Source organism: Chrysochloris asiatica, unplaced genomic scaffold (assembly GCF_000296735.1).
Source record: "Chrysochloris asiatica unplaced genomic scaffold, ChrAsi1.0 scaffold00381, whole genome shotgun sequence".
Lineage (NCBI taxonomy): Eukaryota > Metazoa > Chordata > Mammalia > Afrosoricida > Chrysochloridae > Chrysochloris > Chrysochloris asiatica.
The window spans coordinates 986,992-1,010,394 of record NW_006408899.1 but is presented as its reverse complement, the minus strand read 5'-3'; the positions used below and the strand labels follow the sequence as shown (position 1 = coordinate 1,010,394).

At 46.2% G+C, this 23,403-nt stretch overlaps 1 protein-coding gene across 2 annotated transcripts in view; it reads left to right on the top strand.

Moving 5' to 3' along the window:
* STX3 (syntaxin 3) overlaps positions 1 to 23,403 on the top strand; it is a 53,701-nt gene that overhangs the window by 5,046 nt on the left and 25,252 nt on the right. For both annotated transcript variants that reach the window (XM_006876463.1, XM_006876462.1), the window contains exon 2: positions 21,752 to 21,835. In XM_006876463.1, coding sequence (XP_006876525.1) covers positions 21,752 to 21,835 — 84 coding nt within the window. The remainder of the gene's footprint in view (positions 1 to 21,751; positions 21,836 to 23,403) is intronic.

The window sequence follows — 23,403 nt, the reverse complement described above, 5'->3', positions numbered from 1 at the left end:
TAAGGCTCTGGTGTCAAAGACTCAGCTGTGTCTATAAAATTCATCCTCCCACCTTCCCCATAAGGAGCTCTAGAGCGTAGTGGATTATGATCGGAGCTGCTAACTGCAGGGTCAACAGTTCGAATCTATCAGCTGCTCTTCAGGAGAAAGATGAGGCTTTCTGCTCCTGTTAAGATTTACAGCTTTGGAAACCCTATACAGGGTCGCTATGAGCTCTGGTAGCATTGTTGTTGTTGTTGTTAAGTGCCATCGAGTTGATTCCGACCCATAGCAACCCTGTATAGTAGGGTTTCCAAGGAGTAGCTGGTGAGCTTGAGCCACCGACTTTGCAGTTCAAATGACTTTGCAGTCTGACACATTAGCCCACAGCACCACATCAGGACTCTTGCGAACCTCAAGGTCAGCAGTTTGAAACTACCAGCTGTTCTGCAGGATAAAGATGAGGCTTTCTGCTCCTGTAAAGATTCACAGCCTTTGGAAACCCTATACAGGGTCGCTATGAGTCGGAACCGACTCCATGGAACATACCCACCACCACCTTCCTCATTGTGAAGGTGAAGTGATACAATCCTTGACAGTCACCCACCCAAAGCCAGAGGTCCAGAGGTTCAGTGGGTGTGAGTTCCCTGAACCTGACCACCACACTGAAGGGCAAACCTTTGCTGAGGGCATAGTCACAAGACCTAACTCACCTTATCTCCTGTCCTGCTCTTCCTGGTCAGCTTTCTCTATGGTGACATAGGCCAAGTTTGCCAGGAATGTCAGTGCCTACACCCAGTCTATCTCAGAAGGTGGTTCTTATGAATTCCCACTGGCTGCACTTTGGATCCTCTGAGTCCAGAGAGTTCCTGGTCCAGGGTCCTTTTGCCTGGCCCTCTTTTCATCCAACATACCTACTGTGCCCTGGGGCATGTGCTAGGTGCTGGGGTGCAGTGGTGATGAACATATGTCTGGTCCCCAGGAAGTGCATGGTCAGGTAGGCTAACATAAGAAGCAGGTATCGTAATGCTGACCTCATACAGGAGGAGTCAACCACAGGCGACCTTATGGGTGGGGTCGGGACATTGAGGGGTGTGGCTTCCTGGACGGCATCATGCTTGAGGTCAAGTCCCTCTTCAAGTCCGTGTTGGTCTCATCTCTTTGGGTGCATGTAGTCGTGGTGTGGCTCTGTAGGATAAGCACTGGGCTGCAGGGTTGGTTTGAACCGCAAGGCTGATGTATCAAACTCACCAGCTGCTCTTTAGAAACTTTATTACAGGGTTGTATGAGTCAGAATTCACTCAATGACACTTAACAACAACAGTCTACCCTGAGGAGAAAGGCAAGAATCCTGGACTTTCTCAACATGTCCCATCAGCAAATGTTTTCTGTGCATAAGGTCGCTATGGGTTGGTACCGACTCGATGGCACCTAACAACAACAACTACCTAAGACTACAGACTGTATGGGGCATATTCAGAGACACTCAGAGCCACAGCACCCGCCCGCCCACCGCCACCACGGGCGATTTTTATTCCCATGTCCCTAGCACTGCACTAAGGCTACGTGTCAGGCAGAATCACTATCCAAAGTCCTGAGTTTACGAGGAGAACAAGCTAATGCAGTTCATGAAAACCAAACCTGTTGTCACCCAGGTGACTGTGACTCCTGGCAACCTCCTGTGACAGATGACAGCTGCTTCCCAAGGTGTCCCTGGCTGTCCACTCTATGGAAACAGGCCCCTGGACTTGCCTTGTCGGTGCTGCTGGGGGCTTTAGGTTCCTAAGTGAGCACAAAGCGTTTCTATCACCCAGAGACCTGTGTCAGGAAAAGAGATCTGGAGTTAAGGGACATAATGCGAATGGAGAAGCCCTAGGAATGATAAGGGGGCCCTGATGAAGACTGGGTAAACGAATCCCAGGGGTGAGCTGGAAATCCTATACAGGGTTAAGCTAATCGAAAGGTCGTTGCTTTAAATCCACTGGCCACTCGGGGAGAAAAGATTGTTGCTGTAAGCGCCCTTGTACAGGGTTTCTGAGGAGTGACTGGTGGGTTTGAACCGCTGATCTTGTATTGAGCAGTGTAGTGTTTATCCTACAGTGTCACACCAGGACTCCCCTGTTAAGTGCTATTGAGTCAGTTTCAACTCATAGTGACTCTGTATAGGGTTTCTGAGGAGCTGGTGGGTTTGAACTGCTGGCCTTGTGGTTAGCAGTCCAGTGCTTATCCTGTAGCGCCACATTAGGAGTCCCTGTGAAGATTGTTGTTGTTAAGTGCTGTTGAATCAATTCCGACTCATAGTGACCCTGTATAGATTACAGCCTAGAAAATCTTAATGGGTGGTAGCTCTTCTCTGCTGTTTAGGGTCACTGTGAGTCAGGACTGATTTAGACTACACAGGATAACAACATACAGATGATGTATGAATTTGGAGATTAATTTATGAGGGACTAGAAATGACTTGAGTCCTCGTGTGGCACTGTAGGATAAGCACTGGACTGCTGAACGGAAGGTCAGCGGTTCAAACCCATCAGCTACTCCTCGGAAACCTATACAGGAACCGACTCGATGGCATTTCACAACAGTGAGCTGGAACCCACTTGATAGCATTTAACAACAACAACCACAAGCACTGACTTGGGAATGCAGTGGCTCTACTGTAGGGTAAGCACCGGACTGGGCACTACAGAGTCAGTGGATTGAATCCACTCGCCGTCCTGCAGGGAAAAGACAAGGCTTTCCGCTCTTGTAAAGATTTACAACCTTGGAAATCCCATACAGGGTTGCTGTGAGTCGGAACTGACTCCATGGCACTTAACAACAATAAAAAGGAGAAATGACTCATCACGGGGTGGTGTAAATAGTTAATGTGCTTGCTTGCTAAGAGAAGGTTCAGGGGTTTAAGGCTGCCCAGAGGCACTGCAGAAGAAAAGCCTGGTGGTCTCCTTCCCCAAATCAGCCTCTGAATCCCTAGTGGAGCTTAGTTGTATACTGTGATACATATGGCGGTCACCATGAATAGGAACCGCTCAATGGTAACTGGTTTTAGAAATGACTTGGGATGTGCTGGCTACTCCAGGACCAGTGCCAATAGGGACAGCAACATGATCAACCCACCGGGGCCCTAGTGGCCAGCCTTGCTGTTGACTCTCTGTCTTCTATCACAGATCTCGCTGCCTCCTAACGAGTTTGTCCTTGGCTCTTTCCCCCATGTGACACTGTAGGATCTCTGTGGGATCAGGGTTCATTAGGATAGCAGTCATTCTATAATCCCATCAGAAATAGGGAGCCAGTGTCATTACGCTGGAAAGCGTCATTCATTCAGTAAAGATTTATGAGCCCCCGCTATGTGCCAGGTGCTCTGGACCATAGGCAAGCCTTAACACACCAACTCGGCCCCTTCGCTGAGATTCCGTCCTTCTTGGGACCAGCTTCCTCACTGGTCAGTGAGGCCTTCCTCACCTGCCCTCTGGACTAGAAGGACTCATTCCCTGACAGAGCTGTTTGCTGGGAACAGATAGCAAGCAGAGCAGAGACTAGAGTGATGGGGATTGAGTAGGGATTACTGATCCATCAGCCTGAGGCCAGACGCACAAATGCCTGGATGAGAGAAGGGGATTAATTTTATTTTTATTCCTGTGAGTGGGGGAGGCTGAGGAGCCAGCAGGAGTTGAAGGAGAAACATTTATTTATGCTGTTCTTTCTTTCTATGCTTCCTTCCTACTGTGTCCAGATTCCTACCCACCGCGCCACCCTTACACATCCCTTATTGGTCAGATGGCTCACTCTCCCCACTCTCTTCCTGTATGTGAGTTGGTGAGATTTCACTTGCCTAGAGTCGAACATTTACTCAGGGAACTCAGGCATTTGCTAATGCAGCTAGAGATTACTGCTCCATCCTCCAAGGCTCCTGGTTTTATCTAAACCCTCAACCCAAGACATCATGGGCCACCCTTGTTGAGAAAGGTGATAGAGAGGAGAAGGTGTGATACTGTAGTGGTAAAGTAGCTACCCCATTCGTCCTCTGGCAAAAGCCTACTTGGCTCTCAAGCCTCCTTTGCAGAGTTACCACCTTCAAGAAAGCGTCTACCACGTCCTCCCTGGGAACCCACAAACTTTATACTTTTGTTGCTCTCTGAAAGCAGCTACTTGGTGGTGTGATTTCAGGAGCAGCTCGCCTGCTAGGCCCTGTGTTCTCAGAGAGTGTAGGCATGTGTACCTGGTTCTCTCCTCTAGCTTCATATCCAGCCCACAGCCTGAATGCTGTAAACCAACCCGTCCACTGATGAATGGGGATAGTCTGCAAATTGGTCCATCTGGTCTTATCTCCGGCACCTTTATATTTGTCCCCTCTTCAGTGTCCCCTCCCCATCACTCTCTCCACAGCAAGTCAGTCTGTTTTCTGGCATGGGGTCATTTCCATGGCAACATCTTCCCCAGTCTTTGTCTGGAGGCTTTGAGTACAGCTCAACCCCCCACTTAAAGAGATTAGTGGAACATTTACTCTCTGGGTGTGGTTAGCAGTTGGGGTTAATTTAAGAAGGCTTGATATGAAATCTGGGCTTTTTGGTTGTTTTAAATTTTGCAATAGTTTTAGATTTGCAAAATAGTTATAAAGACAATAGAGAGATTTCCCAAAAAGAAGCTATTCCGGGATTATGAAGGAGTTACCTTCCTAAGTCTGTCTTTAAATTGAACTTGTATGTAAATTGGAACAGTTATGGTTCTACTGCCTGTCATATATTTGTGTTAGGATATTGTGTACTTTAAGGAACTCTGGTAGCGTAGTGGTTACGAACTGGGCTGCTAATCTCATGGTCAGCAGTTCGAAACTACCAGCTGCTCTGTGGGAGAAAGAGGAGGCATTCTGCTCCCGTAAAGATTTACAGCCTCAGAAACCCTGTACAGGGTCGCTATGAGTCGGAACCGGCAGCAGGCACATAGCAACAACAACATTGTGCACTTTTTTATGTATTGAAAACAAAGAAATGCTTCCAGATACACTAACATATCTGTAACATAATAATGCAGTCATAATGTTTTCATGCAAAGTAGACCATTTACTATTAGGAAAGTATCTTGAGTTTTTAATATAATAGGCTTTAGTGGGGGTTAGTTTGTAACTATGAGTTGTTACATATTATAACTTGGAACTGTAACTGCCTGTATCTCTCAGCCAGTTTCTTCCATGATGAAAGTCTTACATTACGATGATACATTTGTTAAAATGAAGAAACCCACATTGATACGGTGTTGCTGTTGTTAAAGTACCATCTAGTAGTCTTACTCATAGCGACCCTGTATAGGGTTTCTAAGATGGTTAATCTTTACTGTTAATGAAATATTCATTTTTCCAAATGCCCTTTTTCTGTTCTAGGATCTCATCCCACCTGCTACAACTGAATCCATTCCAACTCATAGTTACCCTGTATCGCGTTTCAAAGACTTGTCAGTCTTTACGGGAGCAGACAGCCCTGGCTTTGGCTTTTTCCTAGAGTGGCTGGTGAGATAGAATCTTCCACCTTGCAGATAGCAGCCCAGTGAGCCTCCAGAGCTTCTTCCCATCCAGGATGACACTTGGCATTTCGTTATCACCTGTCTTTCTGGCTCCTCTGGCCTGTGGCCATTTCTCAGCCTACTTTGGTTTTGTAGGAGCTTGTTAGCGTGACCTTTGTTTGACAATGCTTAGGAAGAGAGTCTCCTGTGACGGCAGCTGCAAGCTGTACCTTGGAGCAGGAGCTGGGGTGTTGCTTAAGTCCGTTCTAACAGAAATACTGAGGAGCTCTGGTAGCGTAGTGGTTACGAGTTGTGCTTCTATCCTCAAGGTCAGCAGTTTGAAGCTACCAGCTGCTCCACGGGAGACAGATGAGGTTTTCTCCTCCCATAAAGATTTATAGCCTTGGAAACCCTATGCAGGGTTGCTCTGAGTCAGAACCGACTCCACGGCACATAACCACCACCAGCAGTACTACAGTGGAGGGCTTTCATAACAGACCTTTGTTCTCCCACAGTTAGGACACGGGATCTAGGGAAAAGCTCGTTCTCTCTGTTGGCTCTGAGGGGGGGATGGCCCTTGTCTCCTTTCAACATCTGTGGGCCTGTCGTGCTTGGGGATCTCCACCTGTCTTGGCATCAGTCTTCCCTTGGGTCTCAGAGGTTCCCCTAACCCAAAGGATGCGCTCCACTCCGAGCTCTGCTTCTTCGTGGGAGTCAGGTATTGTTCCTCTGCCTACTTCGCTCCTTTTATGTCATCTAAGAGGCCAGACTTGAGCAAAGGCAGTGAGACATGCATCACACATACCCTCTCATAGGCGGTGACTCCAGAGACAACCCACCCTAGTCTTTCTTAATGACCTATAGAGGCTAGGACACATAACATGTATCACAAATGAACAACATCATGAATATTGTTTTCAGCCTTCTCTGCAAGTAAAATTCAAAAACGGTTATAAGAGTACATTAAGAGGGAGCTGCCAGAAATTCAAGCCAGATTCAGAAGAGGACGTGAAATGAGGGTTTCATTGCTGATGTCAGATGGATCTTGGTTGAAAGCAAAGAAAACTGGAAAGATGTTTACCTGTGCTTTATTGACTATGCAATGGCTTTTGGCTGTGTGGATCATGATAAACCATGGATAACATTGTGAAGGATTTCCAGAACATTTCATTGTGCGTATTAGGAACCTGTACATAGACCAAGAAGCAGTCATTCAGACAGAATGAGGGGATATCGAATGGTTTAAAATCAGGAAAGGTGTGTGCCAGGGTAGTGTCCTTATTTATTCGGTCTGTATGCTGAGCAAATAATGCAAAAACGTGGATTATATGAAGAAGTATGTGGCATTAACAACCTGTGAGATGCAGATGACACAACCTTGCTTGCTGAAAGTGGAGGATTTAAAATACTTACAGATGAAGATCAAAGACTACAGTCTTCAGTATATGTTGTACCTCAATATAAAGAAAACAGAGATCCTCACAACTGGACAAGTAGATAACTTCATGAAAATGGAAGTTACCCAAGGTTTCATTGGATTCACAGTCAACACTCAAGAATCAGATGATGTGTTGCACTGGGCAAATTTGCTGCAGAAGACCTCTTTAAATTGTTCAAGAGCAAAGATATCAGTTTGAGGACTAAGATGCACCGGACCCAAGCCATGGTATTTTCAGTAGCCTCATATGCATGCGACAGCGAATAAGGAAGACCATAGAATAATTGATGCCTTTGAGTTATGGTGTTAGAGAAGAATATGTAAAGTACCATGGACTGCCAGAAGAATAAATAAATTTGGATTGGAAGAAGTACAGCCAGAGTGCTCCTTAGAAGCCAGGATGCTCACGACTTCACCTCTTATACTTTGGATACGTTATTAGGCAAAGCCAGTCCTTGGAGAAGGACATCATGCTTGGTAAAATGGAAATTCAGCGAAAAAGAAGAAGCCCTCCAATGAGATGGACTGGCCTAGTGGCAGCTCAGTGGGCTTTAGCATAACAACAATTGTGAGGATGGTACAGGACCAGGCAGTGTGTCATGCTGCTGTGTGTAGGGTTGCGTAACAACAATGTCTTTACACAATGAAGGGTAATTACATCAGAGGATAACCATACAATCCTGGGAATCACGGCTTAGCCAAGTGGACACATACACTATTTTTGGGGACACGATTCAATCCATGACAGTCTCTCTGTTTGATGGTGGAGAACATGCCCAGGCTCATGGGACACAAAGGAGGTTGGGAGGTTATGGGGTGTTTTTATGCTTTAGTTTTCTCAGCTGTAAAGTATGGAACGTGCCCCAGAAAGTGGTAATGGGGATTAAACGCCTTAGTAAAGGTAGGCACTTGCCCTAGGAGAGAGACTCCTCCGCACCTGTTGGATGTGTAGTAAAATACCTTCTGCTGTTGAGTCCATCCTGACTCATAACGGCCCTAGAGGTCAGAGTAGAACTTCCCCATGGGGTTTCCAAAGCTGTCGTCTTTACAGACGTAGATGGCCACTTCTTTGTCCCACAGAATGACTGCTGGCTGCAAACGGCCCAGCTTTCAGCCAGCAGCTCCACCAGGGTTCATTGACTATAACAGATATATTGTTGAAAGAAAACAAAATTCTAATCAGTAGATCAATGCGAGTTCAAAGGTTTTACAGGGCAGAAAAGTCTGTTTACGAGCAGGGAGCACCCTGCCGAAGAGATGAGTTCGCCATGTTATAGTTTTGATCCGTTTATATACAATGCAGACGGTGTAGGTGGTTTCCCAAAGGGAAAATTTAAAATGATTGTCACGTAATGGGCAGGAGGTGACTTGGTTTGGGTTAAGTATGTGCGTCTGTACTTTTTAGGTGAATTATTTAAACTGTCCCCAGAACTGTCTATATTACAAGTCTTTAGTGATGGATTGAAAGTTAAATTTCAATGGGAGAGAGGATGCATTTTTCTAAACACCATTATAGCTGTTAATTAGGAGCTCTGGTAGTGGTTATGAGTTGGGTCGCTAACCACAAGCCCTAGCAGTTCAAAACTACCAGCCATTCTGCAGGAGAAAGATGAGGCTTTCTGTTCCCATAAAGATTTACAGCCTTGGAAACCCTAAGCAGGATTGCTGTGAGTCCAAACGATTCCACGGCATACCATCACCACCACCATAGCTTTTAATGAAGCATTCTGGAAGGATCTTGAGGGATAAGGACTTGTGGGGCGAAGGCTAAAAGGAAAAACTGAGAAGAGGACATTCATTGTTAGCTCTGTAGTCCCTTCGTGTCCTTGAGAACTGAATGATGTGGTATGTTGAGGGGCTAGGAGAACGAGGGACAGGAAGTCCGAGAGTGAAGACCGTTGAGGTCCTACTATGAGAAAGGACCTAAAGAGGAAGTGGAGTGTTTTAGGAGAAAGCAGAAGCTGTTTGAATTGTCTTGAGTCTTCTGGGATGAGAGAAAAGGTGCGGTTCTCTGTTCTTGTAGTCCTTTGGGTGAATCTGGTCAAACTTCAGAAGTTAGCCCTAGGAGTTAGCTCTGTGAAAACTCACTAGTAATAGCCCAGGCTCTGGCATTCACGGTGGCCCTGTAAGATAAGCACTGGACTGAGAGACACAATCTTGGCGATTTGAGCTCACCAGCCACTTCAGGGGAGAAAGAGGACACTTTCTGCTCCTGTAAAGATTTACAACTTCAGAAACAGACTAGCTATGAGTTGGAACTGATTGGATGGCATTTAGTAATGACAATTACTTCCACAGGTTTTACTTAGCATTCAGGTTCAGTTGGGCACCGCTTTTTCTGGCTGTACAGCTCCTGGTAGTCAAGGTTGCCTGTCACCCTGGTCATGTGGTGTTGTCATTATCCAAGACAGGCAGACACCAGAGAGCAGGTGCTAAGTTTTGTTTGTGTAGCTCCAGCTTGTGTATCTTCTGTTTGTGCTTGGCAGATGGTAGCTGTTCAGTGCATGCTGTTGCATGGATGACTTAACTGAGTCTTGTTACTCTGGATGGTACCCTGTGATGAAGAGAAGAACACAGAGTGTGGTTGGTTATGAGACCCCGAGAGCCTTCAGGAAGTAATGGAATGGGCATCACTGCTCCTTACGGGCTGTGTGATTCTGGATGAGTTACCCTCCTACCCCACGGTCTTCATTCAATAGAGATCACATCTTTCCACAGGGCTCTCACATCTTTTCTCAGGGACATCCATTCATTTCCCACCGCTCCTTCTCTGGACCTAGCCGAGGTGCTGGGGAATGACCTTCGTGAGTAGGCTGATTGGGGGAGGCGCTCCTGGAGCTCATCTGTAAAGGATGGGGGTAGGCTTAGGATAAGTCCCGATGGCTCAGTGGCTCAGAGCTTGGCTGCTAACAGAAAGGTTGGTGGTTCAAACCCACCCTAAAGATTGCAGTCTAGGAACCCCTGGGGTTGTGTGTCGGCAAGTCGGTTCCCGTTCACAGTGACCCTATATAGTGTTTCTGAAGTGGTCAGTCTTTATGGGAGCAGACAGAATGCCTCATCTTTCTCCTGGAATGTGGTTTGTTGATTCCAACTGCTGACCTTGCTGTTTGTAGCCCTCTACACCACCTGGCCTCCAGAAAACCCTGAGAGACACTTCTATTCTATTACGTAGGGTTGCATTGAAGCCGAGCGTGCGTGTGTGTGTGTGTGTGTGTGTGTGTGTGTGTGTGTTACCCAGCCACAACAGGACAGGCATCTTCATAGTGTGGTAGGCAAGAGAGGGGCCCTGGGCCAAGTGATTTACCCTCAATAAGCTACAGTTGGTGCCTTTATAATGAAGGAAATCATACATGTCCCTCATAACCTTGATGTGAGAATTAAATAATACATTTGAAAATGTGCACGTGCCTGTAGTAACATACACGCACAGAGTTTTGCACCATTATTGAAATGAACGCATGATCACCAGGGACTTGGCTCTTGGCCACTTGTCTACCTCCTCACTGGCTTTGGGCTTATCTGATAGCGAGTTTATTCCTCAGTGTGTTCTTCTTTTAAATGGGGCTAATTCCTCCCTCAAATTGCTCAGCTGAAGCCACATCCCGAAAGGATAAGTGTGTGGCTTCCCTAGGGTTTCTTTATCAAGCTGTTTCCTCTCTGTTCATCGGAGGAGGGAACTGGGGAGGTGTGATCTAGGGGGGTGGAAGGGGGAGGGAAGGGACGAGGAAGGGGAAGTGCTCTCTCTTGGAGGGTTTTACTGAAAGAGAAGCAGTGTAGGAGGGAGCGAGGGAGAACTGGGCACCGGAGAGGGTCATCTGACTCTGGAAATGGGGAAGAGAGCACAGATGCCTGCGGGGAGCTGATACACTCTCTCACAATTCCTGGCTCCGAAAGTCCAAGAAGAGGGACAGGAAAAACCAGATGTTGGGCAGTATGTGCATGAGTCCTTGAAGAGGTGGTGTTTGCCTTGGGAGTCCACAGACCCTCATCCCGGTACAGGGGAAGTGGGCAGTGAAGACGAGAAAAACCAGATGTTCATGCCTCTGAACCAACCTTGATTAAAGGATGAAAAATTTGTGTTTGAAAACCAGACTCTGGGCCAGCCAGACAAAGAGCTGTTTACATGCAGGGAGGAGGTGGTGTGAGGGTTCCTGCTCAGGTGCTGGTGCCAGCGTACCCACAATCCTTTAATACCAGATTTGTCCCTTCGTTAGCATTTCCCTCACCCGGAAACCCTTTTCTGGGAGCTCCTGGACCTTCTATCTTATCTTGGGCCCCTCTTGTCTCCCTGGGGTCAGAACTGGTGAAGGCTGCCCTCTTCAGGTGGGGTGGCTTTTTTCTTTCATCTTCCTCCTGCCTTGCTGAGGTGATTTGTAACTATCCTTAAGGAAATGCCTATGAGTTAAACTTGGAAGGGACAGAGAGACCTCTCGTCTTAGATGACAGAGACATTCTATACACACCTGTATGTCTCTGGAACACAGAACTCTTTCTTGAAATAAATCTCATCTACAGCTGTACTGCACAGAGCAGGTACAAGGAGCCATGCGGATTGTCGTGGGGGTGGTGGGTGTCCACGTGCCTCACTTACTTGCCCCCTTACTCCCCCTGACTTCCCTGGGTGGTTGTGGAGGCACCTTTGAAGTATCCTGGGATTCTAAAAAGCTGCATTGACAAGCTAAGCTTATTACTTGGTGAGAAAACCAAGGCTTAATGGAGTCCTGGTGTGGCGCTGTGGGTTAATGCGCCAGACTGCAAAGCCACTTGAACTGCAAGGTCGGCAGCTCAAGCTGACCAGTCGCTCCTTGGAAACCCTACACAGGGTCAATATGGGTTGGAACCGACTTGACGGCACTTAAGAACAACAACAACAATGGAGACAAGTGTTGTCCCCAGTGTTCCCAGCCTCTCTTTGCCAGCCCAGTATGCTTTCTCAGGGCTGGAATAAGCAAGGACTTAGGACAGGTGACCTGAGCTGGGAGCTGAGCACCATGAATAACTTACAGCTTCCCTGAACTGCTCCTTTTACGACTACAGAAGTATCTGTTGATGGGATCTGTAGAGCCGTGGGAGCCATGCTGTGGCCAGGTAGCACCTACTGCGGACTCTCGGACTCTCTGTGGGTGGCCAATGTTATTATTAATCGGTTGTTGTTAAGTGCTGTTGAGTCAGTTCTGACTCATAGCGACCCAGTACATGATTTCTGATGAACGGCTGGTGTGTTTGAACTGCCAACCTTGTAGTTAGCAGTGCAGTGCTTATCCTGCAGTTCCACACCAGGATGAGTTAACAAAGGAGAACCTCAGAATCCCTGGGTGATGCAAAAGGTTAGTGACCTCAGCTGCTACCCATACAGTGTGGAGCTTTGAGTCTACCTTGGAAGAAAGACCTGGCAATCTCCTTCTAAAAAAAAAAAAAGTCAACACTTGAAAAGTCTGTGGAGCCCAGTTCTGTGTTAGTACACATGAGGTTGCCGTGAGTCAGAGCCCAGTGGTGCCTGGTTGGTGTTGCTGGTCAAATAGACTTAGGGTGCTGGAGAAGGCAGTGGAGAGAAAGATATGCATCCAGCCTGGAATTGCAGATTAAGATGCTTGAGATTCCAGAGAGGAGGGTGTAACCCTGGCCATCCTCCCTGAATTTGGGGACACCTTTGGAGAGTGGAAGGGAGCTGGGCCATCAATTGTATCAGATGTTGTTGTTATGTGCCCTCAAGTCAGTACCGACCCATAACGAGCCTGTATAGGGTTTCTGAGGAGCAGCTGATGAGCTTGAACTGCCGACTTTGCAGTTCAAATGGCTTTGCAGTCTGGCACATTAACCCACAGTGCCACATCACATACCTTTGTGGGGTATGCATTGAAAGGCTGAGAGGCGCAGCTTGGGACTGGGACTGCATGGCTGTACTCCTGGGTCTCAAGTACGTTTTTTACGTTGGCTGGTATTACAGCTAGTGCACCGGTCCTCTTACCACATGCCTTGATTCTTAGATAAAGATGCTGAAGTTCTCTTCCCACTCTCGCCAGTCATGTGGGCTGTGGCCAACAGGCGTTGTGTTTTCCTTGTCCTTGGCTCCTGTGGGTCTCTCACCACCCATGTCACAAGTTCCCTTAGCTGGGTGGACTCCACCACAGCCCAGTGTGTGGAGAAGCTGTGGTGACCCCTGAGACCAAGTGGAGATAATCTCTCCCATGAACTTTCTGCTCCGAGCTCAGCTTTCCTGATGGTGTGGCGCTGGTGGCTCTCGTTACTGTATTATTTGTGGAAGCCATGTGTTACAGCGGGAAAACACTTTATGGGAAGTGGGAATCGGGAAACCTGGCTTCTGTTTCTGCCTGTGTCAGTAAACTCCATTATTTGGTTCTAAGACTTGTTTTCCCCATTTGTAAGTGAAAGGATTTCATGAAGGAATTTTGTTGTTGTCAGGTGCCATCGAGTCGAAACCGACTCATAGTGACCCCATGCACAGCAGAATGAAACAATGTCTGATCCCGGGCCAACCCTACCACCACTGCCACACTTGACGCCATCAATGATGCCATCTGGCTGATCCATCTCTTTTTCACTGACCCTCCATCTTACCCAGCATGACATCCTTCTCCAGTGACTGTTCCCTCCGGACAATATGTCCAAAGTATGAGAGACGAAGCTTAGCCATCCTGGCCTCCAAGGAGCACTCTGGCTGCACTTCTTCCAAAACAGATCTATTGGTTCTTTTGGCAGTCCATGGCACTTTCAGTATTCTCCTCCAACACCATAACTCAAAGGCATCAATTCTACGATCTTCCTTATTCACTGTCCAGCTTTCGCATCCATATGAGATTATTGAAAATACCATGACTTAGTCTGTGTAAAATTTTTCAACTCTTTTTTTTTCTGTCACCTTTAAAGACACTTGAGAGAAACAGCCATTGCTAGTTGACTGGATTCTGATTTATGGTATCCTCATGTCTGCCAAACTTGGTCTCTCATACTTCGGACATATTGTCATGTTTGGTGAGGTGGAGGGTCAGAGTGGATTTGAGCTGCCAAGCTTTCAGTTTGTAGCCAAGCACAAGCTGTTGGTGCCACTCAAGGACCTTAAAGATACTTCTTGTTGTTGTTAAGTGTCATCAAGTCAGTTCTGACTCATAGTGACTCTGTATAGGGTTTCCAAGGAGCAGCTAGCAGTCCAGTGCTTATCCTGCAGCACCACACCAGGATACTTGTTGTTGCGGTTGTCGTGTGCTGTTGAGTCAGTTCTGACTCATAGTGACTCTGCATAGGATTTTCAAGGAGAGACTGGCGGGTTTGAACCACCGACCTTGTTGTTAGCAGTCCAGTGCTAATCCTATGGTGTTAACAGCAGGACTCTAGGGTACTTAGGTCCAGGCTGAAGATGTGGTTTCACATCTCTGAGCCTCAGTTTCCTCATGTGCCAAATAGCAATAATAATGTCAGCTGGAGCTCTTGTGAGGATCAGATAAGATATTTAAGGACCGTGACCTTTGGCGGTACTGGTGCCCCCTGCCACAGAGTTGGCTTTAACTCCGGGCACAACGGGGTTGGACCATGGTGATCCATAGGGTTTACATTAGCTGGTTTTTCAGAAGTACTGTTGCTTCCTTGAGTCTTACTGTGTGCTATATGCTGCCTAAGGAACTTGAAGATCTTTAGTCCTCATACAGCTCTGGTTCACATTGTTATTTCTGTTTGGCGGCTGAGGAAATTGAGATGTGAAACCATCTGTCCAAGGCTCCGTGACAGGTACCTGAGGGAGCAGGTCTGAACCCTGGTTATCTGTGGAATGAGCTGACTGACTTAGTCGTGGGTCTGATTAGACCCACATCTTTGTGTCTAGGCGACAGGGAAACCACGCTCATCAGGCACTAGTGAGTGTCTGGTGCTGTGCTGAAGACTTTCTGCACATCATCTCCTCCAGTCCTGACAAAAGCCATGACGTCTGTGCTGTTGTTACCATTGGGTAGCTCAGAGAAGGTGAGGGCCTCAACTGAGGACTCACAGTCAGTAATTGGTAGCAGCTGGTTTGGGACCTAGGTCATGGGTTCCCAAAGACTTCACTTTCCCTGGTTCACACATTCCCTCACTGAAGGTGGACCAGGTTGTCGTGCTGAAACCTTCTTTAAGCCAAGAGGTGGTCATCTTGAATGTGAGAAATCCCTGTACAAATTCAAAGGATCTCAAATTTACTATGATAATGAATGGCTAGCTATCTGGATCCCATGCTCAAGGAGACAGTTGTTCCCAGCTTCTGGAACCTTCTCTTAATCCTTCCCACCGTGTAGGCCTATGTGACCTCACTTCCTTAGCACTTGTGATTGATTGATGTGAGAATTGATACACTGTGTGTGTGTGTTCACAGACAAGAGGGCTTCAAAAAGATTGTGGGAAAATGGAATTGAAAATGAATGGAAGTTTTCCATGAACGTTTTGAAGCCCCATCATACATATTGTGGAGCCCTGGTAATGTCGTGGGTTATGAGTTGAGGTGCTAACTGTAAGTTCAGTAGTTTGAAACTACCAGCTGCTCTACAGGAGAAAGATGAGGCTTTCTGCACCTGTAAAGATTTACAGCCTCAGAAATCCTATCCAGGGTCACTGTGAGTCAGAACCGACTTCACCACCATACATACATATTACAATCTTCTCCCTCAGAGTGGACTCCAGGAGACCTCTGGGGGGAGGCAACTGTGAATAAACTCATAGTAGCTCATCTACGTAGAAGGTTGGGGTCCCGTGTTCTGGTGAGATCCCTGAGATCCTTCTCTTGAAATGGAGCTCTCTGGAAGCCGCTAGTGGTCCGAGTGTGTGGTAATACTTCACAGAACACTTATCTCAAACTTACTACATACAGTCTGTTGTGAACTAGGTTGCTGGTCTCTGAGGAGGCGAGTTATTCAGCTAAAATGGATTACATTTCTGTTACATACCTGGAATATGGTAAGTGCTCAGTATATACATGGGTTCATAAATGAATGACAAAATTTTATAATTTTAATTGTTAAGTGACACATAAAACCTAGCTAAATGAATTCTAAAAGGGTTTTAGAAGAATACTGTCCAGCCCATTGAAAGAATATTGAGGGAAAAAATGATTGAACCTGTTCTTAGCCAGAAGGTGTCTCAGAAATGATGTAAGAGGGGCAGCTCTAGCTGCTGCCCTTGGTGACTGGCTTCCATCCACTTCAGACTTTTCCCACCATTTAAATTCCTGTGGGAGCTGGGGTCTTAATGGCACCCCCAATGTCTTGTGAAAAGTGTGAAGGATAGCGCCCCCAAAGAGAGGTGTTCAGAGGAGACACATACACACTGAAAGTACCCTCTGTAATAAATAGATGCCCGTTGTTAGGGGCCTTGGAGTCATTTCTGCCTCACAACGACCCTGTGTGTAACAGAATGAAACACTGCCCAGCCCTGTGCTAGTCCCCCAGTTGTTATGTTTGATCCCATTGTTGCTGCCACGACCACCTTCCACTTCACCAAACATGATGTCCTTCTCCAGGGACTAGTTCCTTCTGACAACATGTCCGAAGTATGAGAGACAAAGTCTCCTCATCCTCTCTTCTGAGGCGCTTACTGGCTGTTCTTCCCCCCAAGCAGAGATGTTTGCTCTTCTGGCAGGCCATGGTACGACTTCAGTGGTCTTCTTCAGCACCGTAATTCAGAATCATTGATCTTCTCCGGTTTTCCGTATTCGTTGTTCAACTTTCAGTGCATAGGAAGCTACGGAAAATACCATGGCTTGGGTCAGGTGCACCTCAATCCTCAGACTGACACCTTTCCTCTTGAATACTTTAAAGAGGTCATTATTTTTTTTTTTTGAATGTTTTATTGTGAATGTCGTGATAGCTTACATGGGAGAACATTAGGTTTACATTCATCCTTTTGTATACCATTACATTGCCTTGGTTACAGTCCCCTCCATGCATCATCAACCAACCAAAGGGTACACCCCGCAAGCTTGCCCCCTGGTCGTCAGCACACAGCCCCTTCTTCCTCTTTGGGTCTGGAGTTCCCAGCCACTCCATCTCTCCATGTCATCCTCTCTGAAGGAGGTCTTTTGCAGCATTATTTGCCTAATGCAATATGGTCTTTGATCTCCACTGTTACTTCCATACATGTTGATTGTGATTCCAAGCAAAATGAAGTCTTTGATAATTTCACGATAACATCATTTATTGTGATGTTATTTTGAGGATTGTTGTGAGGATTTGTCATTTTCTTTACAATGAGTTGCAACCCATACTGAAGATTATATTCTTTCATCTTCATCAGTAAGTACATCAAGTCCTCTTAACTTCCAGCAGGCAAAGTTATATCATCTGCATATCGCAGGTTAATGAGTTTTCCTTCAATATGATGCCATGTTCTTCTTCATGAAATCCATCTTCTCAGATTATCTGCTCAGCATACAAATTAAATAAGTATGCTGAAAGGATACAATCCTTTCCTGATACAAACCTTTCCTGATTTTAAACCATTCAGTATTCCCTTGTTCTGTTTTAACCGACTGCCTGTTGGTCTATGTACAGGTTCCTCATGAGCACAAATAAGTGTTCTGGATTACCCATTCTTTTAATTGTTATCATAGTTTATTATCATTCATGCAGTTGACTGACTTTACATAGGCAACAGAACATAAGTAAGCATCTTCTGGTATTCTCTGCTTTCAGCTAAGATTCATCTGATATTTGCAGTGATATTCCTAGTTCCACATCCTCTTCTTAATTCAGCTTGAATTTTAATTGTCTTCAGCTAAGTAAAATTTGGCAACTAGTCAAAGTCATCCCAGGAAGAAGATGTTGTGTAATACTATACTGTTGAGCCAAATGATTATTTTACTTACATGTGATCACAATGGATTCTACATTCCTTTGGGTCACCTTTCTATGGAATGGTTACAAATATGGATCTTTTCCAGTTGGTTGGCTAGATAGCTGTCTTCCATATTTCTTGGCATAGACGAGTGAACACATCAGTGCTGCATCAATTTGTTGAAATATTTCTATTTGTATTCCATCAATTCCGAGATCTTTGTTTTCCATCAATGCCATCAGTGCAGCTTGGAATTCTTCCTTTAATATCATTGGTTCTTGATCATATGTTACCTTTTGAAATGACTGAACACCAACCATTTCCTTTTGGTACAGTGACTCTGTATTCCTTCCATCTTCTTTTAATGCTTCCTGCATCTTTCAATATTTTCCCCAGTTTTCAATATTTCCTTCAGTTTTGCAGGTCAAGGACCTTAAGTTTTTCTTTGGTTCTTTCAGCTTGAGAAATTCTGAGTTTGTTCTTTTTGGTTTTCTAACTCTAGGTCTTGGTGTATTTCATTGTAATACTTTGTTTTCTTAAGCTGATCTTCATGAAGTTTTCTGTTCAGCTCTTTTACTTCATCATTCTAGTTGCTTTCTCTTCTCTACATTCAGGAGCAAGTTTCAGGGGCTCTTTTGACATCCACTTTGGCCTTTTCTTCTTCCTGTCTTTTAAATGACCTTTTGCTTTCTTCCTGAATGTTGTTCAAGACGTCATCTCCCAACTCATCTGGTCTTAGGTCATTAGTGTCTGATGCACCAAATCTCTTCTTGTGATGGTCTCTAAATTCTGCTGGGCTATACTCAAGATCACATTTTGGCTCATGTGGCCTTGTTTTAATTATAACCAGCTGGGAGAGACAGCTTAAGTGAAGGGATCATTGAGAGTCGGCTGTGCTGGTTGCCTGGAGTCCTGGGGGTACTGTGGGTATGTTCTTGTCTGATACCCAGAAGATCAGCGGTTTGAAACCACCAGTGGTGCATGGGAGAAAGATGTGGCAGTATTCTTCCATAAAGATACCATCCTGGGACACCATGGAGCAGTTCCTCTCTGCCCTGTGGGATCACTGTGGGTTGGAATTGAGTAGACAGCAGTGGGTTCGATGGTTGCAGTGAAAGGTTTGCACAGGGTGCAGTGGGAGTTTAGGGGAGGGTGTTAATTTTGTTTAGAGGGTGTGTGTCAGGGAAGGTAACCAGGTAACCAGAAAAAGTTGTTCAAGCTGAATTTGAAAGGCTGAGTAAAATTGGGCAACTAGTCAGAGTCAGCCCAGGAAGAAGACGTTCTGTGATAGATACTGTTCAGCCAAATGAAAGAATGGTGTGTTCTGAAAGTGCCAAGTCTAGTGAGTTCAACGTAGAGGCAGAGCTGTGGGTGGGGCCAGATCTTAAAGGGACCTGTATGCTGTTAGGCGTGGGGACTTTGAATCCTAAGAGATGACTTGGCATAGAATTAAGAGGGATATGTACCATGTACAATTCTAAGTTTTAGGAAGATTTTTTGGAGGCTGTGGCACATAAACAAAAACATAAAATAAACACCTCCAAACCCAAACCTGTTGGCATTGAGTCCATTCTAACTCAGGGCAACTCCATGGGGGTCAGAGTAGAAGTGCTCCGGAGGGTTTTTAGTGGTTGTGATCATACACAAGGAGACAGCCAGGCCTTTCTTCCGTAGCACTGCTGGGTGAATTTGAACTGTCAACTTTTGAGTTACCAGCCAAGTGTGCAAACCATCTGTGCTACCCAGGGACCTGAGGCTGTAGCGATGTCCTCATTCTCCTTGAATGTGACAATTTAGCTTGGAATGCTGAAAGTTCCAGACAAGCCAGAGGATGAGATGCTGGGCAAGCCAATCGAAAGAAACTCCTGAAGGACCTGGAGAGCTCTGCATTTCCAAGAGACAGCAACTCCATCTTCTGCTACGGCTTTGAACTAGCTATGGTTCAGCCATGGTCACTGGAAACAAGGGCAGTGTCAGCCTTATATAGCAACCCCCTCTCTTGTGAGTTGACTTTTGACTTGAGTAAGAACTAGGCAGTGATGCCCCGCTCAAACATGGTGTCTGACAGAGCCGCTTTCAGTGTGACTGGCTACAGCTGTCTTTGAGTGGACACCATTCCATGTTCCCTTCGGAGGTCAAAACCTGACCAAGATTTGCAGTTGCTGTGTGGGGTCTGTGCTGCTCTCATTTCCTTCGACCATGACTGAGCCGTATGGAACTGATTTGAAGACTTGTTCACAGGAATTGTAGGGAGCAGAGGAAAGAGACCCCTGGTGGCTTTTATTGCTCCTGGAGTTCTGAATGTTTAAAAGAGACATGCCTTGGGCTTAGAAGGCCACAGACCACTATAGGTTGTGAAGAAGTAGATCTAGGGAGCTTTACCCATCTCCTCATTCCCAACAATCAGCTCTCCTTTGTGCTTGGAGATCGGCAGTGTGCAGTGCAGCCTGGGGAGAGAAGATTCCAGAAGAATATAGAAAGCACTTGGGCCTAGATACTGGGTGGGAATGGAAGCACTTCCTTTAGCTACTTCCCCTCTCCATTTTGTGATTTTTGCAGAGGAAATTGGGTGAGATTGAGAAAGCTGGGGTCTCAGGTTGCTGTGAACTGACGGGGGGAGCGCGTCCGTTTCCTTATAAACATGAGCAGTGAACAGCACACAGGCTGGTTTCCCGTGTGAGAGGAAACAGGAAAATCTTTGCTTCTGTGGTGAGGGTGTGGCGCTGCAGGATAATGCGCTGGACTGCAAGGTCAGTTTGAACCGCAAGGTCGGTGGTTCAGACCCACCCGTTGCTCCTTGGAAACCCGACACAGACTCGGTATGGGTTGGAACCAACTCGATGGCACTTACCAGCAGCGTGGTGAGTGTTTGGAGCGTGGCCTCTGGAGGAGCTGTGGCTAGAAGCTGTTTAAATGTAAAGCCCTGTGGAGGGACCACACAGCTAAACAGTGTGGAGAAGTGATTAGGAACATGGGATCCAAGGTACAGATCTTCCCACCCCACATGCTAGCTATGTGACTGTAGCCAGGTTGTAAACTTAGAACATTCTAAGTTTTGGGTTCTTCAGTTGGAGTGGCCTTAGCCATGAAACCTGAGAGCTGGAACTCAACAGGACTACCTTGGATTTCTCTGTCTCGCATGTTTTCTGCTTTTAGTGGAAAAGATTTGAGTTTTTCTTCTCTGACAGGTTTCTGCCTTACACAGGTATTCCGGCTTTACAATCAACCAGAAAACCTAGCATTTATTATTTACTATATGCCCGACTAAATGAGTCCTGGTGTGGTGCTGTAGGATAAGCACTGGACCGCAAGATTGGTTTGAGCTATAAAGTTAGAGGTTCAAACCCACAAGCCACTCCGTGGAAACTCTAAACGGGGTTGTTATGAGTCGCAACCAACTCAACAACACTTAACAGCAACAGGACGAATAAAGTGTTTATAAACAACCCGCTGTGGGTTAATGCGTCAGACTGCAAAGTTGTTAGAACTGCAAGGTTGGCAGTTCAAGCCACCAGAGCTACTCCTCGGAAACCCTATACAGGGGCGCTACGGGTCGGAATCGACTGGACGGCACTTCACAACAACAGCAAATGAAGCAGGGAGTGTTATCATTGGCATTTTAGTCACTTGTCCGGTCTGTCCTATGAAAGTCACTAAGTGGAGACAATAGAATTTGCAAAGAAGACAGTCTCACAGCAGCAGGGTTTTGATGCCTCTTGGCAGTGTCAGGAGTTTTACTGAAGATGTTGTTGTTGTTAAATACTGTTGAGTCGATTCTGACCATAGCAACGCTGTATAGGGTTTCCGAGGAGCAGCTGGTGAGCTTGAACTGCCGACCTTATAGTTCAAACGGTTTTGCTGTCTGGCGCCTTAACCCACAGCGCCACCCCAGGACTGCTTTACAGAAGATGATGTGTGTCACGTGCTTAGTGGAGCTCCTGACATTTATCAATGCTCACTGCGTATTGTAACCATTATTAATCAGGTGGTTTTCATTCCCACACGCTCTTCTTCTGGTCCTTGCAGAAGCAGCTGACTCAGGATGATGATGCTGATGAGGTCGAGATTGCCATCGACAACACGGCTTTCATGGATGAGTTCTTTTCTGAGGTAGGTGACCTGCCTGTGCTCTTGTCTTCCCCAAATGTGTAGAAGGAAATATATGCTTCCTTAGTGAAGAATTCACCCAGATCTTTCAAGGGTAGTCAACTGGGGTGGACCCAGAAGTTACCAGGAGATTCCCTTCAGTCCTTACTTGGGTGAATTTAGATTTTTAATCTTATTAAGTAAATTATCGGTAATTAGAGAGGCTTGGAGTCCTGGTGTGGTGCTGCGGGTTAGTGCACTGGACTGTAAGGTCGGTTTGAACCTTGAGGTTGGTGGCTCAAGCTCACCAGCCACTCCTCAGAAACCCTATACAGGGTTGTTATGGGTCAGAACCGACTTGACAGCTCTTAACAACAACAACAACAAAGAAAGGCTTCTTAAGCCCTGTGCTGCTTGAAACAATCCTAATCTTTTCCATACCTGAAGTGCATCATTTAAATATAGACCCAACCAACCACCGGCTCACGGCCACGGATGTACATAAAACCCATGTGTCTTGAAGCCTATGGTTCTTAAAGAAATATCTGTATCCTTTTCACTTAAACCTAGTGGAAACCAAGAGACTAAAACTCACCAGTTAAATTTTTTAGAGTCCATGGAGGCAGACGTGGTTCCACCATTTCTGCGGTTTCACAGACTCTGACTTGGGTGGTGAGAACTTGTGAAGCTAACAGTGTGCCATGAACAGATGAACACTTTGGAGCCAGATGAACTTGGGTTAGAATCTCAGCCGTGTTTCTTACTAGTGGTTAATTTTGTGCATGCTCCTGACCCTGCTGACCCTCTGTTTCCTTATCTGTAAATTGGGGTTGATGAGAATTACCCCTCAGGATGATTATAGGATGGCGCTGGAGAAGAAGCACTAGACCGTACTTATTCTACAAACCATACTATTCGGCTTGAACCACAAGGTCAGCGGTTTAAACTCACCAGCCACTTCTTGGAAACCCTATACAAGGTCCCTATGAGTTGGAACTGACTCGATGGTACTTAAGAACAACAAACAACAAAGGCTGATTATGGGGTCCTGGTGTGGCGCTGTAGGATAAGCACTCAATTGCAAAGTCAGTTTGAACCACAAGGTTAGTGGTTCAAATTCACCAGCTGCTTCTTGGAAACCCTGTACAGGGTCACTATGAGTCAGAACCCACTTGATGGCACTTAACAACATAGAGCAACAACTAATTGCAAGGTTGGCAGTTCAAACTCACTAATTGCTCCTCAGAAATCCTATACAGGGTCGCTGTGAGTTGGAACCCACTCGACGGCATGTAAGAATAACAACAGCAGGATGATTATAGGAATGCCTGGATGGCACAAGCCGTTAAGTGCTTGACTACCAGCTGAAAGGTTGGTGCCTCGGCAGACAGGCCTGGAGATCTGCTTCTGAAACCGGGTGGAGCAATTCTACTCTGACACACGTGGGGTTCCACTCTTGACACACGTGGGGTTCCACTCTGACACACGTGGGGTTCCACTCTGACACACGTGGGGTTCTACTCTGACACACGTGGGGGTTCTACTCTGACACACGTGGGGTTCTACTCTGACACACGTGGGGTTCTACTCTG